General features: G+C 41.6%; 1 protein-coding gene across 5 annotated transcripts in view; it reads right to left on the bottom strand.

Annotated features, from left to right (window-relative positions):
* The window catches only part of POLR3B (RNA polymerase III subunit B), a 121,418-nt gene that overhangs the window by 18,408 nt on the left and 82,386 nt on the right, over window positions 1-20,624 (bottom strand). For 4 of the 5 annotated variants that reach the window (XR_013347361.1, XM_077828899.1, XM_077828906.1 and 1 more), the window contains exons 22-24: window positions 20,166-20,283; window positions 16,926-17,068; window positions 439-542 (exon numbers count right to left, since the gene is read on the bottom strand). Coding sequence is in view for 4 of the 5 variants with exons in the window: in XM_077828899.1 (XP_077685025.1) it covers window positions 439-542; window positions 16,926-17,068; window positions 20,166-20,283 (365 nt within the window). In the remaining variant the exon portion in view is untranslated. Of the gene's footprint in view, window positions 1-438; window positions 543-9,393; window positions 9,555-16,925; window positions 17,069-20,165; window positions 20,284-20,624 lie in introns of those variants that run through there. The other variant, XM_077828927.1, reaches the window with a different exon arrangement.

Raw genomic sequence — 20,624 nt, 5'->3', positions numbered from 1 at the left:
TTTTGAAGCACACTGATGAAGGCCAGAAGAATAGATAGGTAAACTTCCCTTGGAATGAAGAAAGATGATGCATAGCTTGGACAGCACACGTTAAAACGGTGTTAACGGAAGGATAGTATCCTCTCTCTCTCAAATGACTGAATCACTTGTATGGTGTTTTGCTTTCCTACAAATCTTAGGCACAGCACCTCATGTGTGGGATGTCCAGAAACTATATCACCGTTTATATATCATATTTAGATATCTTATGACATATACAAAGCAGCCCACTGAAGAATCCCTGGACAGACACCATGGGACATAATGAAGACTGGAAGAACATCTTAAATGCAATGCTGCATCTTGTTGTCCAACTTTCACACCTTGTTCACTGTGGTTAATCTACTTCACTCTCCTTTTTTGGGACAGTGTCTTTTTAATCAAAACATAATTACTAACCGTCATACGCGATGGGAAGCCATGAGGATTCATAATGATATCTGGACAGATTCCTGTATCACAAAATGGCATGTCCTCCTGAGGTACTATCAGCCCACACACCCCTAGAGAAGAGAAAATATTTCAATTCACAAAAAGTGAGACAACATCAGGACTGATATTACCAAGCTTTCTTACTATTCAGCCCCTCCGCTCTCTTTTTCTCACACGTCAGTTTTTAGCAAGAATAAATTCCATAACAACGACAGTCCACACCATCCAAAACAGTGAACTTAACATACCCATACATAATAACTTCAGTGGTAATAATTTGCTCATTCACTCAAATAAGGCACTCAGATAAGAAAATATTGGTTACATTTTTCAAAAGTGACTAAAGATTTTGGGCACTTAACTTGTGACACCTTAAAAAGGACCTAATTTTCAGAGTGGCTGCTGCATGCTTTCTGAAAATCAGACTGCTTTAAGATGTCTTGCTGGGCTCCAAAAATCACTAGTCTTTTTTTTCTAAATCTTGGCCAACATGCATGAATAAACCTTTTGACTGAAGTCATGCCTTTGAGAAAACTGACCCAAAATAATGTGTTTTCTGTTGGTACTTATTTATTGAGCAAAAGACTGTGTACTTGGAACCTTCTGAAACCAAGGAAAACATGATCAAGTTCCAGACACCTAACAGTTTGTTAGACAGATATGGACCCTTCTGTGCATTAAAAAAAAAAAGTTTCCAAAAATGTCAGTCATAATAGTTTAAAGATCATAGGTGGGGGTAAGCAGGTACAAATTCTAAAAGCTAGTCAGAAGTGTGAACCCCATTCAAATTGGTTTAAAATACTTTATAAACCTTTCCTCCCCAACCCTGAACGTTGTTCCCATACCTAATTTGACAGATTAAAAGATCACCACTTTACACGGCATACAGACTGATGTTGCATCTCAAATCAGGTACTAAAATGCAAGCACTAAAAACCCTATTCCTTTGAAACAAGTCTAGTGTTTCAGTCAATCTTTTCCAGAAGCCCTCAGAGTGGAAAGAATCTGCAATCTATTTGAGATCAGCCTGGTGCAACTGCCAGAGCACACTTTGGTCGGAAAAGTCCTAGGCTGGAGGGGGCTGAGCAAAGACTGAGGGTGCTGGTTACATCCCTAAAAAGGCATCCCCCAACCAGCCAGTTCACAGAGGGATATTGGCGTCTGCTCAGGAGGGAGCTCCTCATCCACTGTCCAAACAAGACAGGGATAGGTGCATGGGACAGTAGTTAATAGAATGAGAATGGTAAGTAGGGGGGAGGGGGAAAAGCGGAAGACAACTGGAGCTTTTGTATTTTTATGTTTAGTTTGTAATCTAGTACAGACTAATTTTCACTATCTCTTTGCAACAAATCGTTAACAATCCTTTCCCCAGAAAGATGTGATCATTTGGTGAAAGCAGATTAGAATATAAGAGTTTTTATTAAATCTTCTGCATACTGCACATTCCCCCCCCCCCAAATATTTATGGATATATAAAATTGTGAGTTTTGCCAATTCCCTTTCACTTCTAATGTTTTCATAGATTGCATGCGGACTAAGGGCACCTGTAAGCCAAAAATTCAATTTTAGCTAACTTAAAATTACTTGAGGCTCTGAAAACCCTTTAATATGCCAAGACGGTTCCCATAGCAGACAGCCTCTGTGTTGTTTGTTTTGTGTGAAAGTAAATGATAAAAGATCCATGAAATCGACACAGAAAGGCAGAACAGCAGAAAGAACTGAGGGCTCTCCATCATAGCGGCTTCTACCCTCTGCTGACTTGTATAACAATGGAATCTACACATCCAACTGCAGATCTAACACAGCTGTGCATTTCATTAGATGAAGAGCACTAGTGACACAAGTAAATAATTAACTTATTCTGGTCCGCTGACTGTGCTTATGAGACCAGTCATAGCTGACAGATTTTAATACAAGTTAACACAAAGAGAGCATAATGAGCTTAGAAGTTAAAACAAAATATTTAGACAGAATCTGATGATCTGAAACTGAGTAGGCCATTTTTAAAGTCCCTATTTCAAAAAGAAGTTCTAAATCTTAATTCTAAATCCAGATTTTAATTTTTTTTTTAAAAAGTTACAACATTATAGATCGTGTACATCTATATTTGCCGAACACGACTGAAGATATTTTCCTACCCCAAATTTTAAGACCATCTCACACAAGATTTTTTCATCTCTGGGAAATAATCCCTAGAAACTTTATCGATTTTTAAAAAATCTTGATGGTCTGTATATTGCATTAATTTAACAATGTTAATGATGTATTTAATTTCAAAAACAATATTCTCAGGACCTTGGAAAAGCACAGAACACAAAATTCATCATACAGAAAATATGTTGACATTAAACACACTATTTACAGGTTCATATTTTAAGCCCCAGATTCCATGCCCCAACTCAAACAGAATTCTTGACCCATTGTTTACAGCACAACATCTACTGGTGAAAAGCAAACACACATTGCAGGGTTAAAATCCCGGGGGGGGGGAGGGGGGGGGGAAGAGGGGGACGGGACAGACAACAACCACACACCCAAACAGGCAAATTAGCTTTACCCAGTGTAGCCTTTCAGCAATGAAAAATAAAATGAAATCATCCTTCACAATAGCAACATCACTTTGAAATTGGATAATAGAGCATTGCCCCCAAAATGTAGAATATAAAACAACCTCAGGATTTGAAGAGCTTTCCCTGTCCAAGTATGAACTGAAATTCACTTTACCTACTGATTTTTTACCATGCCCATCTACAGAAGAAGAACACCACACTCAAAACTAGGGTATAAACTTCCTCTGTGGCATTAAAAAATGAAATAAAATAGTTTTTCCTGAATTCCCTATTCAACATACTTAGGGAGCTAATAGTTTTGCTCATCACCTCAAAACGTTTTTCTCCATCACATATATATTTTAATGTATACCTCAGAGTCTCATGTAATGTTACCTTCCCCCCCTTTAAATGCCCCATCTCTTGTGAGAGATGTAGTCAGACTGATTACTTAAAAATGCCATACTGTTATGGGCCACATTCTGCCCTCACCGACACATGTTTCAGTTCTCATATTGGGGACAGAGCTGAACATCTATAAATAGTTCAGGAAATAATTCTACATGTGTTCTTCTACATGGGGTGAAAGTTGTTTTTTGATTTAAAAAATGCGTGGACTTACGTTAGGCTCATATTTGTAAGCAGGCAGATTGCCAGATGCTTTCTAGGTCTCTGCCTATTCATTCAACTTAAAAAAACAAAAACAAAAACAAAACCCCCTTTTAATTCTGGAACAACTTTTGCAAGGAATTTATTGTCAAGCTGACACATTCTATAATTAATTTCTTTTAAAAAAGATTACTGAAACTGTCTTTTTTCCAAATATTTCAATATAGATTTTATAAATTGAACCAATAGCATTTAAAAAAAATCCAATTAATGAGAAGTACTCTAGTGCTTTGCAAAACAGCAGCCAAATCAATCAAATCTTTTCAAGCAACTTTTCTTCCGAACAGAAGATAACGAGGAGCTGTTCTTCAACTGGTGCCATACTGTGTTCAGATATGGGACAATTTCCTGACTACACATTGGCACCACCCTGCAAAGGGATCCATGTGGGCATAAATGTCAATCTGTATGGAATCCCACTCTGTTCATGGAGTAGGGTCTGACAATGGGGATCTCTTTGCAAGATCAGGGTCTTGAAGACACCTTGATCTCTTCACTTTTTTTATTGAGAGATTTTACTTTTCCCCCTGCAGAGACTCAAAACTCTAGAGTTTGTGTCCCTTACATGTTGCTGTCCTTGCTTGCTAGCAGGTGTGAATTTACCACTCTAAAACGCACTGTTTAACAATCAAAAATATCCAGCAGCAGGCGTTAAGTCTCGTTCACAAGCCACCATACGGATACTTTCCATAACTAAAACACACACTCACAAATGAAAAAAGTCAAAACAACCTACTATGTAAAAGCCTAATTACAATCAACAGGTGGCACATTGGAGAGCAAAGGGGACTAACTTAAGTGAACAGAAGTGGCAGCAGCATTACTACTAATTTCTGCTGGAGAGGTGAGAAGAAGCCCACTACTGGATGAACTTGTTTAGCTCCTTTACTCTTATGTGGTTAGAAAAATAACCTTAATTCCTTAATAGGTGCACTCCGGAGTTTTCAGTACTAGATGTGTCCAGTGACAGAGTACATACTGGAATTGAAGGGATTGGCTAAACTTCCAATAAGAAGGCTATTTTCAAATACAATTGCCGTTTTATAGTTACGAAGTATTTTGGGGGAGAACAGATTTATAGACAAATCTGCAAACCAATATATGGTACCAGGTATGTTTGCTTCAAATTTCTCTAATTAGCCATCATGTTTATTACACAACTATATATATACACACACACAACTTCGGGGGGGGGGGGAAGAGCGCTAAATCATATTAGCTTTCTTCAACAGCTGAATCGTTTACAGATCGATCATATCACTTGCTACATCCCATTTGACATAGGATAGAAAGAAGAACAGAATTAAAATTAACAGATAAATAATGCATAAGTAAACTTGATTAGCTCGCTTATTAAAAACATCACTCTAAATGAGAGGAGGCGCTAGAAGACAATACAGTTTGTACACGGCTTTCCCATGAGCTGCTGAATGGCTTGATGCGATAAATTTGCATAGTCTGAAGCACACAAAGAGCTGATTAATTGAAACCCTTACAATGCTTCTGGAAGCAGCTATTGTAAAACAATAACCATAGGAACTTTACAAAATACACATGGCTGAATGAGTCAAGAGCTTAATAAAATGTGTGTTCAGGATACACTATAGCGGAATAAGAGATTTTTATTTTGTGCCATAAAATGCGAATCCAGCCTAATTTCAAAGGTTCAGTTGGGGATTTACTGAAAAAGGTCAGAAGGTTACCTGTTTGCTATTTGAGATAAAAAATGCTGTAATTTAGTTCTTAAAACAGCAAGTTACGCTTAAACAATCAGGAGCTCTAACGGAAGTTCTATGGGATTTCATTTTCTTACACTTAACTTTTGAATATAAAAATATGGCAAAAAAAAAATCCTCCCATTCCTAATTCCAAGCAAGTGATATCCATCTCAAATCTCTGGAGATGCATCTAACATTACATATCAGTAGCTATCAAGCCTGTTTTTAAAATAAAATTCTGTTTAATACCACTCCAAACACTGAATATGTATTAGAACAATAGATATGTTTATTAGATATAATGCCTAATGTTATGAAACGATGAACTATCAAATTAAGAGTTACATATGGGAAAATGCTACAAATTGCCACTTAAAGCTATAATATTTTATTTCACATGCTCCTCTTACACATACAGAACAAGTATTCTTTAACAGAACAGATAAGCAGCATATTTCTTTATTTTGTCCACATCAAAATATTTTGATAATTATCAGTTTACATGTGGACAAATATTGTGTCCATAGGTACTGCTCAAATCAAGTCAGAATTCAATAAAGTAAACCCAAAACAAGACCACACTAACAGATATGTGGTATTGCAATAAAGTTTATATAGTTCACAATGCAGTGAATAGATTCTATTTTGACACTAAAGAACATTGTTCATTTAGGAAAACAAAGATGGTCTTTCATGAATTTAAACTCGTTTCCTTGTCTTTAGAGTAGTTTAAGTGTAGATACTTCAGAAAGGTTTAATCCTTTATCTTAGATCTTCAGCTCTTAAAAAGCTTCTGTTTGCCAGTTCAAAATCTCTTGCTTAAATACAGTTTTTCCACTCCTCAGGAAAACTGTTCAGTATTGCTGCTTAGTTCTGTGATCTAGAGGACCTTTGTTGAAGGTGTTAATCCTTTTTCACATGAGAGACTGAGAAATGTTCTTTCAGAGAAGTGATATATTGCTTTTTTTCACATCAAAGGAGTCTAACTTTTTTCCTTATTGTGACTTGTAGAGAAGCAAGGGTAAATCTGGAAATATAATAATTTAGTTTTGTATGGAACGCAGATGAAGCTTGTTTAGTCGAGCGCTCTCTCAGCCTTCTTTGCATCTAGAGATGATTGCACTTGAAGATTTTAAGATAAAAAGAGCAAGGTAGGAAGTTCTCTTACCCTTCTTGGAAATACACGAACAATCCTTCAGTTAAACCAAATGTCTCCTATAAATTTGACAGTAAACTCTCTCTGATGGCTATATATATACACAATTTGTTTACTAGCATTTGAAGTGTGCCAAGTACTTGGTAGGCAACCAAGGTATGTCTCAAACAACATACAGATGAAGGCTGGAAAGTGGGATACAGCTGGTGCTACGTTAGTTTCCCATTTTGTTTTCATTTCTCTTTCCTCCTCGCTTTTATTTTGTTGATGTGTCTTGAAGAGAGGGCTCGGATTTACAGGCAGTTTAGGAGAAGCGTGCTTAAAGGAAGGACTTGAAGGATGAAAGGACATGAGCAGACTGAGCAGACAGCGGTATCCCAGGCCAAGTGGGCATTGAAATGCGTGTGGGAGGACATGAAAGGCAGCAAAACAAAACTTGGTAGCATATATCTATGCTACCCAGAAAGCCTTCCATTAAGCTTGCCTAGTAGCCTCTTCTTGGAGCATACCTTTCGGAAGATGATTTGAGAGATTTTACTCCACTTTTTCCTAGCTACAGTCCAATTTTCTTAAGCCTTTATTTTCTTGCATTTAAACTACAGATCTCATTCCACAAGAATATAGAAAATATGTGAAGTCACTTGAAAATGTGGCACTCCTGATCTCATTCTACTTATTTAGACGTTTAAAAGCTATCATTACACATGAGTTGCGTCCACTTATCTCCACCTACACTTCTTCAAAAGGTGAGAAGACTTCAGAGGAGAAATTGACAATGCAGAGCTTTAAACAACATCCTTCTCACTGAATCAAGAAAAACTGTTAATGTAAACAAAACAAAAAGTTAATTCACTTGCTGCATGTGATTTGGAAGATGGTCTGATTTTTGGAGGATCTTGGCAAAGCCTGCCTGTTGTCTTGTAGCAAGCTGAGTGTATGCTAATTTGTGAGGTAGGTAACTAGCTGTATTCAAAAAGGAAGTGGAGAGAACTGCAGTTAATAGTTATAAGCTAGTGACAAATTCACAGATGTCCAACTAGAGGTCTCTTATCTAAAAGCTTTACTATGGAAAATTTACTGGATTTTTGGTAACCTTAATTTCCATTGTAATGATTTTCTTCCACTCTGACTGCCCCACCCCTATTTTTGATGTCAGAGAATCATGATGCCAGCACTCTCCTCAGCATGCCCTTCTCCAATTACTGCTCAATCATTGTTTATGGCTTAACATTAATGTTGATGGCCAGTTATACCTTTGCCTGCTTCAGCACACCAGCTTGCTGTGATGTCTTCCAATTTTTTCTTAGCTTTTATGTACCTAAAAATACATGTTCTCTCTCCTCCTCATACTCAAGTCTTCTCTTTTCCATCCTTTTCCATTCTCTCTCCTTATTAATGATAATTTCTTATAGGTAGATGGAGTAAAGTTCAATGAATAACAGTAACTATATGTACCCTAAAAGTTATCTTGATTCCTTCAAAACTGTGTTGAGACAACACCATGATAAAACACTGGTAAGAGATTTAGGGGGCATAAAGAATGAGCACATTCTATAGAGACTCTGAATATTTGGAACAGACCAACAGAAATTGTTTCTAACAATTGTAATGTGTGTTGAAAGCTTCCAATACGATTTAAACAATCTGGGTGAAGGGGCAATTAGCATAAGTAAGTTTTAAACTTACCTTCTGTTGTTTTATTACAAGCCCTGAAGTGCAGACATTCTGCGAATCACTGATTCTAATTGTGTGTGATGCCACAGCTACCAGTGGACAATTCTGGATGCTGCCTATAAAATGCAGGATAGCTTCTCCACTACTATGAGGTTTCCAAAAGGTTTTTAATTATTTTTTAACAGGAGAGATAAACGAATTACAAGTATTAAACACTTTAGAAAATTTCATAATACTTGAGAACACACAGTCAAACTCCTTTACTTAAGCATCATTCCCTAGTGATTTTCAAGAATGAGTGCAAAGTCACTAACAGCATATGAGCATGAGAGTCAATAAGAGGTCTGCACTTGGGACCTTAAAAAAAAGTGCTACAAACTAATGCATAACTTACTAAGCATTTAGCTTCCCTGCAAAGCAACTTGCTCTCTGAAGTCAGAGAATATAAGGCTTTTGGAGGCTACAGCATGTAGAGGTAGAAGTGGTACAGGTTCTCTCTGCTTCTGTAGAATACCTTTATTTTTGATCTCTGGAGAGCAATGAAATCAGGTCCATTTAAATCAGATTAAAATAATGTTTTATTTCAGAATATGCACATCAATGGCTCATGTCAAAGTGTTACGATTTGCCAGAAGATAAATATTTTTACCTGTTGTAATCTTTTATGTAAGGTGCCCCAGGAGCATCTATGAAGGTTAGGCACCTAATGACGTTACTATTAGAATGTGCAGACTATATTTTTTATACGAACTAGGACATTTATCACACCAAATATTAATATTGTTATTTAATATTTATGTAGCTACAGCTCTCAGAGGTCTTGGATTGTGCTAAGTGCTGTACAAACAAAACACAACACTCAAAAAACGCACACACGAAGACATGGACTCTGCCCTAGAAAAGCTACCTTTTCTTTTTTTTTTTTTTAATTAAAGTCTTGCACAACATCCTTAAATTTTGTGATACATCTGAACATAAATTTGAAAGACTACACAGGAAGCTTCTTTGAAGGAGGCTCTATAGAAGGCATCTCAACTACTGAACCGCAGCTGTTTTTACGCTAAATGGTGACACACTGAGTGCCCTGAAGTTTACCTTTGAAGCTAATGACCTCCCCTTCCATCATTAAAGCTGTATTAATATGGCAACGGTCAAAAATAAAGTTGGAGACTAACCTGGAGTTTGCCCAAAGGAAAACCAAGGTTTATACTTGGCAGTACAATACAAATCTTCCTTGCTGGCTCTTCCGACTTTACTTTTCTAATGCTTGGAATGACTGTTTTTTTCCAATAGTGCGAATGGAGTCATCATGGAAAGCTAACAAGGGAATCCAGAAGATTAAGATGCTTTCCACTTTGGGATTAAAAGCTATCTTGAAAATTAAGTCTACCAGGGCAAACTTCTCACTGCTAAGTAAAAGGTCATTAGAGCCATGCTAATAGGAATCCTTCTAGTCGGTTTAATTTAGGACATCTGCCTATACTACAAACTTTTGCCATCAAAAGTTACATCAGCATAAAGCTGCTGCAGTTAGGATATTGTTTGTACATGTGCACACTTGGCTCCTTGCGTGGGCACTGCCCGCATTTACCAGAAGTGCTTGTTTCAATGCAGAGTGCTATGCACCATAGGTAGGTATCCTAGTGTGCAACCCGCTACAATCCAGTGCGCTGTCTTTTGGGAAGTTTCAGGAATGCATGGTGGGGCAGAAATGAATTGCACAGGGGTGACTGGCAGCAAGGGGTCAACTTCCCAGCATGCAACTTTCTCCGCCCTAGAGCGTCACCCCTATCCCAAAATTTTCAAGCTTATTTTGAAAATCCCACATGGGACCTGGCACTGTCCACCATTGCTGACAGAAGCACGGTGCTTGCACAGCCCTACTCTACTGTCATAAGCGTTGCAAGCACAGCATTCATGATCCTCCTGTATTTGCTGAGCCACAAGAAGAGCTGCAGAGAACATGACGATTTCCTGGAGGTCAGACTGCTTGGGACATAGCGAGAAGCAACTCGAGATTGTTGGTGTCCTTCATGGAGCAGCTGCAAGTGGAGGAGTGCCTCTTCTGGGCCTGAGAAACCATCACTGACTGTGAGATTGCACCCTAATGTCACCTTGGGCTGATGACCAGTGGTTACAGAACTTTTGGATGCGCAAGGCCACGTTCATGGATCTGCGTGCCGAGCCCACCCCAGCCCGCTAGTGCAGGGACACTAGGATGAGACCTACACTCACACTGGGGAAGCACGTGGTGACTGCACTGTGGAAACTGGCAACACCGGATTGCTACCTGTCAAGTGGAAAATAATTTTGGAGTTGGAAAATCCACCGTGGGGGTTGATGGCATGCAACTGTGTAGGGCTATTAATCATCTTCTGTGTGATGGTGTCCACTCGCCACAGCGGTTCCTCCTGCTGGCCGTCATGGGGTTTAGCTCTGCCAGCCAGGCACCCTTTCTTGGTGGTGCCTTTCCCATTATCTTCTCCTCCCGCACACCCACCTAAGTCCAAGTACTGCGGAGTCCTCTTTGTAACTTGGCCATGTCACCATCTGCGTTTCCCCCTTCTGGGGGTAGGTATCACTGTCCACCAGTGGCGAACTGCGGGGACCCGGGCCCGCCCACTATTCTGGGTTCCAACCCAGGGTCCCTGTAGATAGCAGCCTCCTGCTGCGTCTCTAACTTCATTCAATGCTGCTTCAATTCCCTGGGTCACTTCCGTACAGCCCCAGCATCTCCTTTGCCCTTTCCTCAGGTCATTCACCCAGCAAGTCCCAGCAGCCAGCCAGGAGCTCTCTCTTGCTTCCCCGGTCCCTACCAGCAACTGCTCTGTCTAAGGTGCAACCCTTGCTGCAGCTTGCTAGGAACACAGTCCTCACTCCTTGAGCTCCCTACAGCAACTGACCCTGGTCTTCCCTGCAGCTCCTTTTGCACTAGTCCACTGGGCCCTGATTGGCTGCTTCATGCAGCCGTGCTCCAATTGGCTGCTTCTTATGCAGCCTCTCTAAGCTGCTGGGAAGACTCACCTCCTCTGCTCCTTTCAGGGATCGGGTATGGCAGGCCCATCAGACCTCCGTTAACCCCTTCAACTCCAGTGTGGGGTGAACACCTCATCACATACAGGACTGAGGCTCTCGGCAATGTGCAGGACATAATGGATGGAGTTGCAACAATGGGGTTCCCAAACTGCAGTGGGAACACACATCCCTATTTTGGCACCAGACCACCTTGTCACAGAGTACATCAACAGAAAGGGGTCCTTTTCTAGGGTTATGCAAGCATTGGCGGATCACTAGGGACATTTCATCAACCTCAACGTTGGTTTGTCAGGGAAGGTGCCTGATGCTTGTATCTTTAAGAACACATGACTGTTCAGAAAGCTGCAAGCTGGGACCTTCTTTCCTGACCAGTGGATTACTACTGGCGATGTTGAAATGCCAGAAGTGATTCTGGGGGGATCCAGTCTATCCCTTACTCCCATGGCTCATGAAGTACACTGGCCCCATTGATGGCACCAAAGAAAGATTCAACTACGGATCAGCAGGTGCACAATGACAGTTGAATGTGTTTTGGTAGATTGAAGGGATGCTGGTGTTTACTCAAAATTGGATCTCACTGAGAAAAACATCTCAATGGTTATAGCTGCCTGTTGTGTCCTGGATAGGATCTGTGAAGCAAATGGGGGAAAGTTGCTGCTGGGGTGAAGGTGGATCAGCTGTCTGCTGAGTTTGAAGACCCAGTTACAAAACCATGAGAAGAACTCAGTGTGGAGCTATCCGGCTCAGGGAGGTTTTGAAAGAGCACTTTAACAGCGAGCCACAGTAATGTGTTGTGGTGTATTGTGCTCTAACTGGCCCTGCTTTTTGGCAGCTTGTTGGGACTGTGTAGTGTTTGGTGCACATCATTTTCCACCTGCTGAACCACTAGCTGAATCTTTCTTTGGTGCTTGGTGAATGAAACACTGACAATGCACCTATTAATTTTGTGGTGGTTGCTGTACATACGAGTTGTATCAAAGTGTATAATATCAAGTAAGTGGGTGCTTTCAACACCACCAGCCATTTTACAGCATATGTTGGGAACTAATAAAAGTGAATTATTTTCCAAACAATAGAGTTTTATTGAGTGACAAAAACTCTTCAAAAAAAAGTTCTATGCAACTTAAAAGCAAACACATTAAAACCTTAACAAATTTATGGAGCAGAGCTTAAAAAAAGGGAAGGAACATTCATATTTGTAACTCTAAACAAAATGTTATGTTTGTTCTTTCAAAAGTTTACAGCTGAACACTGACTTTATACATCTTTGAAACTATACTGTGCAGAAGAAAAATGCTGCTTTTAACCATCTACTACTGCCTGATTCTGTACTTCCAGTTCCAAACGAGGCGTGTGGTTGACTGGTCAGTTCATAACTCTGGTGTTCATAACACTGAGATTCTACTGTACTTCCTGTCTACTCCAAGCCCAAGTGTGTCTGGAGTGCGTAGCCGGCACGGTCAGTTGGACAGTTGCACACAACAACGGAGAGCTGCTAGATGTGCTCACCAAGCTGGACAACCAGGAAAAGGCATTTCAAAAATGTGCAGGACTTTAAAGGAGGGTTGGGGGGCATGCCTTCTGTAAGACCCCTGAGCAGTGGAGTACACAATTGTGACCAGAGTGTCAGGCATTGTAGGATAGCTGCCAAAAGACTGTTCAGGTCAACATAGGTATTACAGTGTCTACACAGGCACTTTGTCGACCTCAATATATCGCTTATGTTAGTGTAAAAGATAGCTTACGTCACTGGGAGACAAATTTAAGTGTAGACACATGCACAATTAGGTTGATGAAAGGGGACTTCTGCTGACCTAACTGTAGCGTAAACCAGGCCTTAGAGATAGAAATAAATAAAACAGGATTTCTTCAGAATGCAACAGGTTTCATGCAAGTCAGTAACCAATGGTCTTTCAAAGCTTCTTACATCTTTACATGCAGCCAACATTGCTAACCCACACAGAAACGTCACTGAGTTTCAGTTAAGTTTGTTAAGTTTCTCCACTTCATAAAAACAAGTGGAAAACAAATTTGCAGTTTAAGATTTACTTGTACAGGAATTAGGGAATCCTCAGCTTATGAGCATTACTGATCATTTATTGACGAGGGATAAACAATTTTTAATTGTAAAATCATAGGACCAGGATTAAAACTGAGAAAAGTTAGTTGGTGTTGAAGGAATTCTGCACTGGTTTATTTATGTACTGATGTAACCCCTACCACCATAGAGTCTAGAAACTCCCATTTACTGCTACAGTATCTCTATTTTTAAATCCCTCTCTTGCTTCCTTCCCAGCCTATCAGAGAAAAAGATGAATTAATTTTGTGTCTGTGCAGGTCGGTGGGTAGGTATCTGAGGATACGGTGTAGACATATTATTGAGGGAAAGACAACTCAAAAGGACTGGAGTTCTGCCTTTACTCCTGTACTTAGTGAGTCCCATGGTCATTCATCTCTTGTGAGAGGGAGTGCCAAAGCTTACATCCAGCTTCTGTGAAAACTCCATCTCCTGTGCTTTATAAGCCTGAGTGTGAGGGTTCTGATGGAATGCACCTGTCGAGAGGGGTCAGAGACACGGAGGAAGAGGTGATCTCTCAGGTAGCTATGCCTAATCCCACAAAGAGCTTTGAATAGGAAGAGAGCTTGTATTGGACTGTATTCAATGGAGAGCTAGTGCAGAGAGTGGAAGGACTAGGGTGATGTGATCATGGCAGCCTGCACCGCTAAGCAGACAGGCTGCTGCAGTTCCAGTAGTCAAACCTGGAGGTCATAAAAGTGCGTGGATGACTGTGGCCAGATCCATGTCTGGTAGGATGGGGAGAAGTGTTCCATTCGGCCATAGATAGAAATGTGCATTTTTTTGCTGCCATGACTGGTTAGGTAATCCAGTATCACTGACTGTAGGGGCTCTGAGGAAAGAAGTCATCAGTAGTGTGAAATTTATACAGGAGACAAGTTCTTTGAAGTGTTTTCCTTTCTACTAACATCACCTCACTCTTGTCTGGGTTTAGCTTTAGCCAGCTACTCTTCATCCACTTGTATCACTTTCTCAGTGTCTACCTGAATCAACAAGTGGATGTTGTGCTCATATTGCTGGCATTCAGCCCATCTCACTAGCTCTCCCAAGGCCTTTATACAGATGTAGAATAATGGGAGAGAGCGAGAGGACTCATACTGATGGGACTGCATACATGAGGGCATTAGAGCTAAGGAGAAACTCTTGTCCCTAACAGCCCTTTGGGTTCAGTCTGAGGACAAAGGTATGAGCCATTATAGTGAGTTTTGATTCACCTGAAGCCTCTTGAAGGTGGCAGAGGGTGATTTGATAATAATCAATAATATCAAATGCTGCAGAGGGGTCGGGCAGGAGGAGTATTAACATACTTCCCTTGTCTAAGGACAGCAGGAAGTCATCCATTGGAGCAAAAAGTGCTCTCTCTCTACCATATCGTGGCCTGAAGCCTGACTAAGAGGAGTCCAGAGTACAGGCAAAGATAGGCCTCAGATTGTGAGACATTGATCCTTAGTTCATGCAATAATTAGAACTGGTCACGTAACATTCACTAAAACTTGGACAAATGTATTTGAATGTGTCAGATTCAACAGTTTCCTCCATTATTCACCCAGCTGTAGCGATCACTATATTCCTCCCCACTCCATTTTGCTCTAGATGTGATTTTAGCAGACATGGACTCAAGTGCTGCTGGAGTGGAGAGATTACATCATTTGAATGCTGGGGTTTCAATTTCTCAGATGTCAGGCAGTACTGAATTTTAGTTCTGGTGGTTCTTGAAATAGTAGCAGCTAAATTCACATAAAAAGTGAAAGGGGGTGTACATGATCGGTGATCAGAGTGTGATTTTAAGGTAAAATATCTTTAAAATTTGAAGCAAACTGGTCTGGTCAATTTGCTTCAAACTTTATAAAACACACACAGCCCCTCCTCTGGCATGAAATTGAGTAGGAATGTTCTCAGCCAAAATAAGATTAAAAAAATTAAACAAAGTTACAGGATGTCAGGACTCACAATACAGTAGTATTTGCAACCCTAACTACAGTAATACCCATGGCTATTTGAATAATCAATACAATTCTATTTTTGCAGCAGAATAGATTATATCTCAGTGTAAACATTTATTCCAAGCACACATTATCTCATTGGGGGGTCAAATGGGTTGAAATAGATTTTAAAAGTAGTTTACAGTTGATCATTCCCTCTTCCTTGAAACTCTGCTCCCTGAGCTTCAGAAACTGTACTCTCCTGAGGCCTGATTCAGCGCCAATAAGGGAACTTTTGCCATTGCTTTCAATGCACACAGGATCAAGCCCCTGGTTCTCATCCTATCCCTGACTACTCCTTTAAATGTCCAGTCCTGCATGTGGCTGAGCATCCCCCTTGAAGGTGTTGACTATCCTTAACAAACATTAATTTTAAAAGGAGTTGAGGACACCCAGTGCTCTCCAGAGGTGCTCAGTCCCTTTCAGGATTAGGTCCTTAGTACGTCCTGTGGGGGTACTTCTCCTCCCCCTTTCTGGTCTCTGTTGGTGCACCTCAGAACTCTATTCTTGGTCAACTTCTCCCTCTACATCCTGGCTTGGAGTGACCTCATCTGGTCACCTACATCCATGCTGATGATTCTCAGGCCTGGTCTACACTGGGGGGGGAGGGAATCGATCTAAGATACGCAACTTCAGCTACGAAAATAGTGTAGCTGAAGTCAACGTATCTTAGATCGACTTAGAATCACTTACTTCGCATCCTCGTGGCACGGGATCGACAGCCGCCGCTCCCCCGTCGACTTTGCTTCCGCCTCTCGCCATGGAGGAATTCTGGAGTCGATGGCAGTATACTAGACGCGATAAATTGATCCCCGATAGATTGATCACTACCCGCCGGATCGGCAGGTAATGTAGATGTGGCCTTAGATATACCTCTCCATCTCTGACCCCATCTGTCCTTTCAGAATTTAATTTTTGATTTCCTCTCCAATATCTTTCTGGATAACCCATGACAAACTTAAAACATGACTAAAAGCACAGGTCCTTAAAAGAGAACTCCCCATCCTCTTTTTCTTGGTCACGAATGGTGACTCCAATGTCCTTCAGGCTCATAACGTTGGTATGCTTACTTCCATCTACTTCCTTCCTCCCTCCTTTCCTCCCACACAGTTACTAAATTAGGCAAATTCAACAGACTATGTGATAATATATGTTTTTCTAGTAGTAACACCTGTACAACAGGCCTCACAAACTGACCTCATGAGAGCAGGAAACAGGAAACGTGCTGTAGGCTGAAAGCAAGCTCTTTTTTGATTAAGGGCAGGCCTACACTTAAAATACTGCAGCAATTGCACTGCTGTAGCGCTGCAGTGAAGACGCTACTGTGCTGATGGGAAATCTTCTCCCCAAGTTAATTCACCTCCACGAGAGGTGGTCGTTATGTTGATGGGAGACAGTGCTGTCTGCACCGAGGATTAGGTCGATATAACTGAGTAAGTATGTAAGTTTGTAGCATAGACCTGACCTAAGTCAGTCTCAGTCCATAAAAATTCAACCCACAATTTATTGCATACTCATATCATTTGAGGAGAAATATAAAAGCGTCCATTACATCTAATTACCAATATACATTTTAATAAAGAAGACACTTACCTTTTTGTCCATGACGACTGCTAAATTTATCTCCAATTTCTGGACGTCTAGTTTGTCTCAACAACATTTTGATCAAAAAAGCATCCTCTGCGTTTGAAGAGATCATTACTTTTTCAATATATGAATCAGTTGCACCTTTGTATCTAATAGAGAGACAAAAACGCTATTTAAATTTATATACACATAGAACCAAGTGGAAGTTATGAAGAGAAATTTATAGATCAGCAGGTTTCTGACTGTAAATGTAAATTTTGTGGGTGGTATGTATATGGAAGGCCACTGAAGCAAAATTGTAATACAGAGTTCAAGAGATGGATGTATTCCTGGAGAACAGAGGGATTAAAAAGGCATAGCAAAAGAGCAAGGTGGTGGGATTAAGGTCAATACAAAACAGCAAGCATAGTCTGATGGCCTCTTCCTGATAAAGTCTCTTTATATATGGCTGGACTTTCCATAAGAATCAACAACTGCCCAACCAAATTACAGGTTTATATTTATAATAAAGAAGTCAGGGAATAAACAGAGCAGAGAACAAAAATGTCACCAATATCTCTCACTCAAATGTCAACTATTTCAAATTGTGTTTGTTAAATAAATAATGAAAAACAATAGAATATTTCCATTATTCCCACACTATGTATAAGGACAGCTGTAGCAAATAATAGGTGCCAGACGCAGTGGATACCAGTACGTGGTCAGAAATACTTCATGATATATACTCCTGAGAGCATTCTGCGCCAAAAAAATTAAAAATTCTGTGTCAAAAAATTTAAAATTCTGTGCACAATATTTTAAAGTACTGCGAAATTCTGCAAGTTTTATTTATCATTAAATAAATGCAGAGGCTCCAGCATGGCAGTGGGGAGCACAGGCCACTGGCTGCATGAAGGTGGGAGATCACCCTGCAATCCCACTGCCCCCGGGACATGGACTCAGCGGTGAGGCTGCACCTGACCCTGACACAGCACAAGGCCTGGGCCTGCCCCAGAAACATGCTAGGGCCCTGACCCTCTGCACCAGGCGTGGGGCAGGCATGCTCAACCAGGCAGGAGCCAAGTGTGGAGGGGTTCAGTGTTGGGAGGATTCAGGCGTGGGCTGAGAGGGTTCTGTATAGGACAATCCGGGTGCAGGCAGCTCAGTGGGGGGTCTCAGTGTGGGGAGATCTGGATGCACGGAGGCTCTTGTGGGGGGAAGTTCCAGGTGTAGGGGCAATGGGATTCTGCAGGGGCTTCCAGGTGAAGGTGGTTGGGGCTCAGTGGAAGGGTCTGGATGTGGGGGTCTCAGCAGGGGAGTCTGGGTGCTGGGGGAGTGGGACTTGGTGGGGTGGGGGTCTGGGTGCCTGCGTACAGCTAGTTAGGGGACAGTGGCATGGGGGTCCGGATGTGGGGGCTCAGGGTAGTGCAGGGAGGTGGGTCTCGTCAGGGTGGGGGTTTGAGTGCAGGAAGCTCAGTGGGGGGTGGTCTGGGTGCAGGGGTGGGGGTCCAGAGGCAGGGGTTGAGGTTCAGTGGGGTGGGGTTTGGGTATGGAGGGCTGGGGGGGTACTGGGTGTACAGGTTGAGGTTTGGAGGGGGTGTCTGGGTATGGGAGGTCCGGATACACGAGAGTTGGGTGGATGGGGGAGCAGCTCCCCATACAGTGACCCCTCCCCCAACAACCGAGGAGCGATGAGGGCAGGAAGCAGGGGAGGATGCTCAGCTTCCTGCAGCTGGGGGAGGTTTCTGGGGGTGGGTTTGACACAGCCCCTGCTACTCCTTGCAGAGGAAGAGGAAGTCCCATCCTCTCCTTCCTCCAGCCCAGCCGGGACTAGCAGCTGATTCCAGCTCAGGGTAGGAGCCCTGGCTGGTGTTTCCCCAGCTCCACAGTGATTTACCTCTCCACTGGCTGCTGTGGGTGCCTGAAACGATGTACCTGGGCTGCTAGGGAATGGTGCATGACTGCTCTTGCAGCTTCCCTTTGCTTCCCTGTCAGAAAGTTATTTTTCTGCAGGGAAGCAAAGAAATCTGCAGAGGACATGAATTCTGCGCATGCGCAGTATTCCCCCAGGAGTAGATATATTGTAAAATATGAGAGGTAGGGCATTATCATTGAAATGAATCAAGGAACAAACTGGTTTTGAGTTTGACTTTTTTTTTTTTTAAATAAAGAAACAAGAGTGAGGGTCCTTTGCATATAGTAACAGGGAAGCTGCTCCAGATATAAGGGGTAGTGGGGAAGAAAGAATCAAGGATATAGGGAGAATGGCAGGGAGTGTAGAAGAAGATGAATCAAAGATTTTACCAGGACATGAACTATCGATTGCTTTGATGGTGCAACTTAAAGTTTATGTGTAAGGAGAATGCAGAAAGCTATGAGAAAAGTAGTTTGACATGGTAGAGCAGAGAGAAAAGGAAAATTACTTTGGTGAAATACCAAATACCATCTGAATCATATAAGCTAACCTAAAAGGTCAACAGGACGTCTCAGCCATCTTGGGTATGAGGCTCTTCTCTTATGGTATACAGACATTCCAGCTGTGCCTATTTGCCTGTAGACTACAGGTTTTCAGACCCTTCTATGGGGAAACTGGCTGTCCTTCCCCAGTCACTCACCTCCTGGGGGAGGACGACTAATTAAAGCTGCTACACAGGCTGCCTGACAGCTCACTATCAGTCTGTATAGCAGGCAGAGCACCGTCCCACACCGCCAACCTGGGTAAACAGAGGACTGAACACTAGTGAAGCACTCACTCCTTTGCTCTCAGAAGTGGCTGGAGAGCAGCTGCTTCCTGCTCACTCTGCAGCTACCCATGTGTGCCCTGCCCCTGCATGCACCTCTAACCTCCCACGCCAGTATCCTCATATTCCTCTGCCACCCCCATATCCACAACCTGTGACTCTGCCCACCCCCAAACACTGAACCCTTGGGGGCCCAACTCCTCCTCTTACGGTGTCATCTGGGAGAGGCCCTGATGACCTACCCACCTTCTGTCTGCAGGGAGTTTCTAGCTGCCACCCTAATTCCAATCTTCAGGGGGACAAAAATCAATAGGGGTTAAGTGTTTAGGTGCTTTTGAAAAATCCCACTGGGTGCCTATGTGCACTTTTAGGCACCTAAAAATCTATGAAAAGTCTGGCCCATGGTACTGAATCTAACTTCTAAGGAAAATGTATGCCTTTTACTTTTCCAGTACTGAGCATCTGCTACCTGTCCTTCCTTTCCTCACTTGTGGATTTTAAACTACGAGATTATAGTGTGACATACGTTACTGGTACATCTTTATACTGTGGCTGTTGAGGAACATTACTTCCTTCCAGAGGAGTCTGGGTCACAGTTGGCATGGACTTGTTCACAAGCACTTGTTTGTTTTCTACCTTTTCACCTAACAGAAAATAAATAAATATATAAATAAATACAAAAAACAAAAACAAAAAATCCACAAGCATCATGCAAGTATTTTTGGCCTTTACATACAGTCAGAAATAGATTTTATAACAATTAAAATGACAAGGACACTGGGAAAGGATAAATTGACCAAGGTGCATGGGAAATGAGGTCTGTTATATTTGTAATGCATTGGCTTAAGAGACATATCATAAAAGAGGAATCAAACTAGGATCTACCAAAACAAACAAACTAATAAAAAAAAACAAACCCTCAAGTTGATTTTAAGGTTGATATCCACTTAACTTGTCAGGGTACTAGAGACACAAGAAAATATCT

This window comes from Eretmochelys imbricata, chromosome 1 (assembly GCF_965152235.1).
Source record: "Eretmochelys imbricata isolate rEreImb1 chromosome 1, rEreImb1.hap1, whole genome shotgun sequence".
NCBI lineage: Eukaryota > Metazoa > Chordata > Testudines > Cheloniidae > Eretmochelys > Eretmochelys imbricata.
This window is presented reverse-complemented; position numbering and strand designations above follow the sequence as displayed.